Source organism: Emydura macquarii, unplaced genomic scaffold, assembly GCF_026122565.2.
Source record: "Emydura macquarii macquarii isolate MOO-44397 ecotype Brisbane River unplaced genomic scaffold, CSIRO-AGI_Emac_v2 contig_1851, whole genome shotgun sequence".
NCBI lineage: Eukaryota > Metazoa > Chordata > Testudines > Chelidae > Emydura > Emydura macquarii.
The window spans coordinates 287807-297896 of record NW_027131988.1 but is presented as its reverse complement, the minus strand read 5'-3'; the positions used below and the strand labels follow the sequence as shown (position 1 = coordinate 297896).

Below are 10090 nucleotides of genomic sequence, written 5' to 3'. Positions count from 1 at the left end.
GGATTCTTGCTGGCCTATTACCTCACCCTGCTCTATCACAGACGGTAAATCAGCCATATGTCTTGGTCCACCAGTCATGCTACAGGGAGACGAGGGAGGCGGGTTGCTGACTGGACAATACGCCTAAAAAAAACAGGAATGGCTTTTAGGGGGAGGCTAGGACGGTGCAAAGTTTTAAACATCCCATAAACATAATTAAAAAAACAACGAATACAACACGAGTAATACGACCGAGGAGCAAAGGAGAGTCTGTTAAGCCTGTTCGAACGGCACAGGCTGCATCAGTCCAAGCACAGTCAGTGGGCAGTTCGGTAGCTAGTTGGAACGCAGTGGTTCCTCGGAGGGCCTGGGTTTCAAAAAGAAGCATTCTGCGTTGCTCGACTCGGAGTTGTTTTAAAAGCTGTGTCAGGCGGTCCCGATTGACCCAGGAGGGTTCTGGTACAGCCTCAGTCCAGTTCATTGGGATTGCTGGGTGTCCTGTTATATTGAGCTGTTTTATGGCTGGTATGCGGATTTGATAGGTGGAGTTTCCTAGTTGCAGGGAAGTGTTTCCTGGTCCAAACCCCACCCGTTCCACACACCTTCCATCCTTTATCTCCTGGCCATTGAGCATGGCTGATCCCTCCCAGCAGATTTTATTTCCCTGTTCCACCCAATGCTGAGGGGACACCGGTTCTATACATCGTGAGGGTGGTGGTTCTTGTGACCATCCCTCCCATGTGTTACCTTGTCCTGCCCATATTAGTCCCATCCGTGGATAGTATACCTCTGGCCCAACCAGAAACCGTGTGTCATTTGTTCCAACCCGCACCTGACACACCGGATCTCAGGACCATCCCCATTTACACCCACCCCCGAAACCTGCTTGCAATAGGGTGGCAGAGGTCCAACTCCCTCTAGCCACTCCTTTGACAGACAGTGTGCACTGGGCTGGTGTACATCCCCGAGGGTTGTTCACCAGGTAGCTGTGAAAGGCCAGTAGCATTGAATTGCTTTGCTACATTGGTACCCTCTAGTCCAGAAGGCCATACCCCCAGACAGGCATCCCGTAAGAGGTTTACAAAATGACCCCTTCGAGTTTGCTGGACCTGGACACAAGCTTCTCCCCAAATCTGTCATAAGGCTTTCGATGAGGTTTCCAAGGGTTAAAATAACCATTCCCAACAGGTGGTCCGTGGAGCTCAGGGCAGATCCCTGCCATATCCCCCTTTGTCCAGCAATCCCAGGGCAAGTTCCAGGTGTTGGACTCGAGCTGCTGAGTCAGATTCCTGTACAGAGTTCCACCCTTCCCACAAATACTTAACAACATCGCCTTGTGTGCGGAGATTAACCCCTGCTGAGTTTGTAATTGCCCACAGCAGCATTTGCTCCCCTACTTTGGTAAACTGGGCACAATTAGCACAGGTGTTACCCAGAAACCAATCAGTGGGGAACAAGGTGATAGATACTGGCAGTCCCGATGCATTAAAAGAACTATTGCCCTTTGGAGGGGTGCAGACCACCAGGGGGATGGTTTGGTAACTGATATTTTGGAAGCAGGGGGAGATGCAGGGGAAGGGAGAGGGCCAATCATGGTGCATTTTCTTTTCATCTGGGAGTGGGTCGTACAACAGATCCAGTTAAAGGCTGGTACCTGCCTGAGGAGTTTAATGGAATCCAAAGGGGGGTGACCCTCCTGTCAGATGCCCAGACACCCCAGACCATGGAATCATTTGTGTGCTTGGTTAGAGCAGGGGAAAGGTACATTGTCCAGCAGAAATGATGGCTCGGACTGTCTGTGTCAAACGCTCTGACTGAATACTTGGCCCCCCCCACTTGAACTGTCCGTATTATTCCTTTGCCTGCTACAGTATAATGAGTGACATTATGCATTTCTAAGCAGCCATTACTGAACCACTCAGTGATTCGATGAGTCAGCTCACATCTGTTCCATGTGTAGATCTGACACCATTTTCCGAGGATCTCTGGGTCTGGGAATGGTGGGCTGCGAGGGGAAGAGAGGAATGCAGCTTGGCCAGGGACGTTGGTGGATAACCTGAAGCTGAGGTACTTTGCTGCTCCAGGAACCTGTGTTCAGGGTTGGGCCATTCGGGTAAGGGCGAACACCCCCACGCCCGCCCGAATCTACAGCCCCGGGAACAGGGAACAAATCCCAGATAAACTCCCACGTCGTAGCCTGCAGTTCCACAGGTTCCTCCCTGCCACCAGGGAATGGATCGCCTCCAGTACCAAGGCCACTGGCAGACTTCCTCTGGGGTGTAGTATTTTGGCTCCTGCTTTATCTCTGGCCTTGGTTCCAGTTTTGGTTTCTGCTTCGGTTCTTGCTGCTCCCCAAGGTCCACTGGATCGAGCAGTGGATAGTGAGGTCAGTCGTATCCCACCCAAGCAGCCATGGAATGCACCCACAGGAACATCCACAGTTCTGAAAAACAAACACACGTCATTCCTTTTGGCCTTTGGCTAATGAACTGTAACGCTTCACCTGAGAAATGTGAGCCCACCAGTGCTGGCCTTCATCGGATAAGCAAACCAGAGATGGCCAGATCATGTCAGCAACCAAATAGGAGCCCTTCCATAGAGGCACTGGGAAGGGATGGCCAGGAAGGGAGGAAAAGAAGAGAGATAACAGACTCTACCTAGAATTCACACCAATTTAGCAGAAACAAGGTTTCCCCGTGCCTTCACCCCGTTCCCTCTAATTTAGGCCTGACCATTTGTCCAACTCTTAACTCTTTACTCTCCTACAAAGATCTCTTGGTTTTTAAAAACGTTTCACAGAGATGTTGGCTATTTAAAACAAAGGGTCACAGGAAAAAATTTCAGTTCCCCTGCCTCACACCCATCTGTCATGCTCTGAAATATCTTCAGGATACAGAAAACACTGGACTTTTTCATTATTAACATTACATAGAGAGATAGTGACTGGGGATAATGACTGGTAATTAACTCTTGCCCTCCCAGAGCAGTAAGTGACAGACCCCAGTCACCAGGATCCCATGTCACCAGCCATGTCTGGTTCCGATCTCAACCTTGGGGCTCCAAGTTTTCCAAGCAAATCTAATTTCTCCACAGTCTGAACCTGGTGATTCCCCAGACCAGGAAAAACACACGAGTCAAACGCTGAGCTCAATACAACACACAGGGATCCCTCGGCCAGCACTGAGATGCGGCCACCTCTGGGGTGGGGAGTCTGTTTAACAGCAACCCAGGGACACCTCACAGGCAGATAATTAAAAAAGAGTCCGAAACCAAGTGGGGATTAACCAGAGGCAGAATGTAACTCACCAAACCAGGGGCCAGCCCCAGTGGCCCAGACACCAGGGTTCCTGCCCTGGATCTCAGCCAACGACCAGGGGACTGCCCTGGCCTACATGGCTCCAACGCGGCAAGTTATAACCACTACACCTGGCAGCCATCGGCCCAGCAGGAGTTTGCCCCAGGCTCCCTCCCTGCACAGCCGGCTGGGGACAGGAGTTCAAGTGGCCGCACCCCAGCCTTGGATGGGACCCGCTCACCTGCTCTCTGCGGCTCTCGCCCGGCCCCAGCTGGGGCTCTCAGGCTGGAAGTGGAACAAACTCCCCGACTGGAAACTTTCTGTTGTGGAAGAACAGCTCAGCAACCAGCTCCCAGCACAGCCGCGGCACCCACACGCAGAGGGGCAGAGCTGACGTGACAGTAGCGGGGGGCAGAGTGGGCCGGGGTCTGATTGGGAGGACAAGATGGGCTGGGAGATTTGTTTGGGCCCAGCCATCGGTGCTAGCCCCAATACCCCTGGGATGCTCTGTTTCTTTTCAGTGTTTTCTTTTCTTCTCAGTGCTAGGTGAGGTGCCTTTCTATAAGCAGCCCCAACGCCCATATAAGAGATGGCTGCATCTTAGCACAGGACGAGTGGTCCCTCTGTAAAGAGCCCCCACACTCCACCCCAGACTCAGCTGCATCCCAGCTCTTCAATGGACAGACAGTAGCTCTGGCTATCCCTGGAATGCAGCTTCCTCTACTGACACCGGCTGAGCCGGTTCCCATCACCAGGGAATCTCCTGGGGCTGGGGCTGCCAGAGACGCTGGTGGCCGGGGAGCCGGTGACTATGACCTGCACGGCCCCCGGGCGCTGCTCCGGGACCCCTCCCCAAATCAGCTGGACGGGGCCATTCAGCGACACAGCCAGGGACGTCTCGGTCTCACTGGCGAATGGCACCAGGGCCCACAGCTCCGAGCTGCGCTTCACACCCGCCCGGGGCGATGATGGGAAGAATCTCACCTGCACCGTCACTTACAGCCCAGCACCGGGACCTTCCACCAGCAGAGCCGTCAGCCTCCAAGTCGGCTGTGAGTGACCCCGGCCCCTCCACCCCGGCCGCCCCAGCCCCCTCTGCTGGGATCCCCACCCCTGCGCTACCCCAGACCTGCCCCCATCCCCCTCCAACCTCACCCTCTGCTGGGATCCCCACCCCACCCTTCACCAGTCCTACCCAGCCCACATCTACACAAACCCGCAGGTCCCCAGTACCGTCCTCTGCTGGGATCCCTGCGAACCCACCTCACCTGCACCCCCCCATATCACCCCCGTGGGGGTTGCTGCATTAATAATGATGCAGCATGGGGGGGCACAGTGTGAACGTGACCCTGTCGCTGTCCGGCACTAATCAGCGTTAAATCCGCGCCAGGCTCTGTGTTCAGAGACCTCAGCTGGTCCCGCCCCAGGCACAGCCCCACTGACAGCCCGTGAGCCCCACGTTGCCCGCCCAGGCCTGGCCTCTGGGTACCAGCTATTCCTGGTATCACTACAGGGCAGGGAGTGGGGAATGGGCCTTTCCCCTCTAGGGGGCGCTAGCTCCGACCTGGCCCCAGGGTGGAGCTGGCTGGGTCGGGGCAGGGGTTGCAGGATCTATCCCAGGCTCTTGCTGTGTTCCAGCTCCCAGAGGCGGCCGCACTCGAGCATTTATTGAAATCAGCTGCAAATTTGTGTTCATGGCGACTGGATTCTTGCTGGCCTATTACCTCACCCTGCTCTATTACAGACGGTAAATCAGCCAGCGACCCCCCTAACATCCCACCCACCTACCCACCCATGGATCTATCCATTCCCATAAACCCCAGCGATCGAGCTATCTATCTGTCTATCTATCTGTCTATCCAGCCGCCTCCATAGCCCACTATCTGTTTCTCTCCCAGGACTCCCTGCTGCTGTCCTGGAAGCAGAAGGAAGGACAGACCAGAGACCCTGGCAGCAGCTGCCCGCCTCCCGGCCAGCCCCACTCTCGACTGGGAGGTGGACTGAAGCCACCCGCCTCCCAGCCAGTCCTGGGGCGAGGCGTGAGGCCCCCCCATAAGCCGGGGCCCGGGGCAGTCGCCCCAATTCACCGTACCCTAGGGATGGCTCTGCTGGAGACCCACCGTACCCACTGCCAGCTGTGACAGGTTGCAGGAGGTGGATACAAGTAGGGGTGGCCACTGGGGGGTCGAGGGGGCATGGCTGGGGGTGGCCGGCCGGAAGGGCCAGTCCCCTGGGGGATCTGAGGGGGCTGAGCCGTGTCTTCCCCACACCCCACTCACAGCTGTCCTTGGTTCGTGATGGCCTAGGGCTCAGGGGTGCCTCTGAGTCAGTTCCCCTCCCGCCGTGCTGGGCTGGGGGAGACACCTTGCCTGGCCTGCCAGCCTCACCGGCTGCCCCTCTGTCGGCCATGCTCCGCCGGCCGCTTCACCAGCCGCCCCATCACACACCGTCACCTCCCACAGCCCCTGCTCCTGCTATGACCCCGGCGGGTCGCTCTGTCGAGGTCCCACCCAGCTCTCTGATTCCCAGCTCGCAGTGATTGTCGCTGGTGCAGGGGCGGTTGAAGAGAGATCGAGCCGGGTGCCGTGATAAGCAGCGTTTGTTCGGTTACAGCTTCTCGTTCCCTCGTTCCCTTTGCCTCGCGCCCAACGACGTGAGCCCCGAGTTCAGGACTTCACAGCTTGTTACCTACAATAACATGTAAACACACCCGCCTACAGCGCCCCAGAACATCCCTATGGGTGATATAAATGGTGATAAAATGAATATTGAAGGCTCGGGAAGGCGTATAATTAAACCTGCCCCTGTCTGTTAGTTCCCACGCGACCTGCGGAGCAGATACATTGATCTGAACAGCAGGAATGACCATGAAGCCCCTTAACAAACTAGCAACCAGGGAAGCACTAGGGGGAGATCCCGAGCCGTCCCTAACCGACACGCTGCCTGGAAAAAAGAGAGAACAGCCTTTTACCCCAGTCTTTGTCCAGGTGGTGGGGGGAGGAATGGTCGGGTGTGGGGGGGGCATAGCCTGCCCCTGTTACGATCCCGTTACCATGGTGCCATTGGGCAGGTTTGCCCTGGTCTGGACACGGCTGGACAGTTGCTCTGATTCACTCCCTCCTTCCCTAACTTCAGGGCTAGAAAGTTGCTGTGGTTTGCACATGGTTATTGCTTGTGTCGGACGTGGCCTTTTTAGCCCAGGTCAGGGGTCCCGCGGAGGACAACTTGTGTCCAGAGCCTGGGCCCAACTCCCAGCCTCCCAGGACTGTGGCCCAGCACTGACACCCTTTGTCCCCGCGCCCACATTCCCCCCTTTTTACTCTGCTAGACCTAGGGCTGCACGGCACATACCTCACACTGCAGGGCCGTGACCTGGGATCGCAGAGTCCTACTGGCAGCACCTTGCACGACCCAAGAAAGCATCCACAGCCCAGCACAAGCAATGGAATTGCTGCAGTAATTCCTAACCCTGACAAGACGTCCTTTGTCACTCCTGCCAAGGCGTCCATTACCCCTAAACGACAAAGCAAGTCCCAGGTGGAGCATGCTTTTTGACCAATATTTACATGGCATAATAGGGTGTACCAGGCACATGAGCTCTCCCATTGGGTGCTCGCTTGCTGCCTATTCGCTCCCGGGAGAAAGGAGATATTCTTAGACCAAAGTGAAATGTGTGTGGCTAGGCTGTGGCCATCTTGGAGCAGGTCACGCACTCGGCTGTTGTTACCGAAGGCTATTACAGCCGCTTTAAGGGCATCCTGTATTTTGTTTACAGTCCGAACTGTAGCTGCAATTTGTTGGGCCGGGTGCCCCAGAGATCCCACTGGGATATATACGTGTTTTTGACAATTTGTCCCAAAATACTGAGGGTCTCCCGGGTTCCTGTGCACCACCTGTTATCTATAGCAGCGGCTCTCAACCTTTCTTTTCCCAAGTACCAGTCCGGTCAGGTAAAGTACTGCTGGTCCTGACCCAAGTGGTACTCGAGTAAAAAAAGGGGGGGACTACCCTCCGCCGAATCCTACTGACCGTTGACCACATTTCGGCGGCAAGGTTTCTAGCATGTGGAGCCGGCAGGGTTGCTTTTCGGCGGCAGGGTTTGTGGCGGGACGGATTTCGGCAGCAGCACGGGGGGAAGCTGGCGGTAGGCTGCGAGGCTTCGGTGGCGGGGATGGATTTAGGCGGCAGCAGGGGTGCAGCCGGCGATAGGCTGCACTTCTTCGGCGGGGGGAGGGGTTTCGGCGGTGGCAGGGGGAATTCGGCGGCGACAGCAGGGTACGTCTCGCGTACCACCAAGCCGTCCTCCGCGTACCACCTGTGGTACGCGTACCACTGGTTGAGAACCCCTGATCTATAGTCCCTTGGTCCCTGGATCCAGGATCCAACACGTGTCACTTCCCACTTCTGGCTTTTCCCTTTAACAATGGTTATGTTGCACCCTCCCCTTACACATCATACCCCTCCCTGCTGCAGCCATATGCCCTGTGGGGCTTTATACTTTATTTTTGAGGGGTTGGAGAGCAGCATTTGGGTAACCCCTCCCCTTAACCACCACTGCCCCCCACTTCTGTGGAACTGTGATTCCCAACACCAAGCAAAACCGAGTGTATTATTACCTGAATTACCACCCCCAGCCTGCCCGATGATTTCCAATGTCCTCACCAGCCCTTTCCTTCCACGGCAATAACTGGGCAAATAGACACCTTCGCCCCTCCAACAACTTGTGAGAATTTCCATCACAAACAGACATATCACATCCCCTGCCACATGGTGCATTTTGTTCCGTGTGAGTCTGTGATAGTTAGTCCATGGGAAGCTGAGTTCATGCGTATGAGAAAAGCATTCAATGTGGCCTGCACCAAGTGACAGTGGGAAGTGTTTGTGCCGTCACAGCGAGCTGTCCCACTCCGATGACTCCGCGTGGGTTTCCACGGTCAGGCTGAAGATTGCTTGGTGAAGTTGGTTGGCCGTGTTGGTAGTACTCTGAACAGCTTTACCTTGGAGATACAGCGATGAGTTTAGTGCTTGCATCAGAATCGGGGGTAGAAATCCAGACACACGGACACTGAGCGCTTGGTACGAAACGGGGTGTTTACAATAAACGTCCAAAGGCCTTCAGAGTATTGGGGTTCCCAGGGTGCACAGAGCAGCACGGTACGACCCACGTTCCAGTCCTGGAGATCTGAGCAGAAATTTGTTACTTGCTCCCTTCCCTCCATCTTCCCAGGTTCACATTGTGAGCGCTCAATTACCTAGGGACCATTCCCATTCCCGGGTTGTGTAACCACAGACGACTATTAGCCATATTAATTGTACAGCCCTGGAGGATCATAGAATATTGGAGTTGGAAGGGACCCAGGAGGTATCTAGTCTAACCCCCTGCTAAAAGCAGGACTAACCTCAGCTAAATTATTCCCAACCAGGGCTTTGTGAAGCCACAGCTTAAAAACTTCTGAAGATGGAGACTCCACCACCTCCCTAGGTAACCCATTCCAGTGCTTCACCACCCTCCTAGGGAAAAACTTTTTGCTAATATCCAACCTAGACCTCCCCTACTGCAACCTGAGACCGTTGCTCCTTGTTCTGTCATCTGCTATCATTGAGAACAGCCTAGCCCCATCCTCCCTGGAACCCCCTTTCAGGTAGTTGAAGGCTGCTATCAAATCCCCCCTCACTCTTCTCTTTTACAGACTAAACAAGCCTAGTTCCCTCAGCCTCTCCTCATAAGTCCTGTGCTCCAGCCTCCTCATCATTTTTGTTGCCCTCCACTGGACTCTCTCCAACTTGTCCACATCCTTTTTGTAGTGGGGGGCCCAAAACTGGACACAATACTCCAAATGCGGCCTCACGAAAGCCAAATAGAGGGGAATGATCACTTCCCTCGATCTGCTGCAATGCTTCCCACAATGTTAATAGTTAAATGGGGACCCACTGCCCAGGTACCATGGACACGGTGGCCCGAGAAAGCCGCCTTGAACCATGCCGGTATTAGCGTAGCACTTTGAGAAGACCCTGCTAAAATTATGTCCTATTGTCATTGAGGTACCCAGAAAAATTGAATATTTAATAACAAAGCCATGCACCCCTAGCTGTCCGTGTTCGCTTCACATCCCTTACACTACTTGAATTTTTTTTTTACACACCTGGACCCAGATTCCCATCTCGTACATTTAGAGACAGTCGAGTTTTAATGGAAACCCCTTATTTCCTTTTGTACATTTGACCAACGGTTTAGTAATCAAATGAGTTAAATCAGATTGTTCCTTTGCCGGCTGCGTACAGCAGCTATTTACAATTCATTGTTTACAGACGATTCCTTCAGTAAAGGGCCCATTTCCCTTCAGAATAGCTGTAAAGGCTCCTGGGGACAAAAACATGGTAGTAGCCACTACCTGACCCCTTTGTGTCATTTGTTTAACTGTCAGGTGTGACTGTACCAAATTATACATAGATTTACCATACTGAACATTATTAAACCAAAGAGTTTTTATAACACTGTTTCCCTTATACCAGTGCCATGACTATCACCCTCCAGCAATTCCACAACTTCCAACTCTTCAATTGTCCTCAACCCTTGTAGGATCCAGTTTTACAAAAACAACCTTTAACCCCTCTCCTTTCCCTAAAACACCTACCCCTGCATTCATCTAACCATATTTCAGCTTCATTTCATTCGTTTTTGCTGCCACAGCTTTAACACTTCACCGGCAACAGAGTCCTGTGACTTCAAACTTGCCATTTCTTCACTTAGAGTGCTGGGCTTTTTTTTTTTACTCAGCCACCATTTTTACTGAGCTGCAGTTTTAAGGTGGCGTA

General features: G+C 53.8%; 1 protein-coding gene across 1 annotated transcript; it reads left to right on the top strand.

Annotated features, from left to right (window-relative positions):
• Nucleotides 1–2931: 2931 nt before the first annotated feature.
• LOC137159328 (myeloid cell surface antigen CD33-like) lies at nucleotides 2932–5278 on the top strand. The gene is made up of 4 exons (XM_067557487.1): nucleotides 2932–2938; nucleotides 4030–4326; nucleotides 4913–5021; nucleotides 5173–5278. The coding sequence occupies exons 1-4, from the start codon at nucleotides 2932–2934 to the stop codon at nucleotides 5276–5278; spliced, it is 519 nt and encodes a 172-aa protein (XP_067413588.1).
• Nucleotides 5279–10090: the final 4812 nt, after the last annotated feature.

Bases quoted from the DNA above. Each gene is read 5' to 3' on its own strand.
- LOC137159328 (XM_067557487.1), top strand. The intron at 4,327-4,912 runs GTGAGTGACCCC...GCTGTGTTCCAG, and splicing joins CGTCAGCCTCCAAGTCGGCT to CTCCCAGAGGCGGCCGCACT. The intron at 5,022-5,172 runs GTAAATCAGCCA...TTTCTCTCCCAG, and splicing joins ACCCTGCTCTATTACAGACG to GACTCCCTGCTGCTGTCCTG.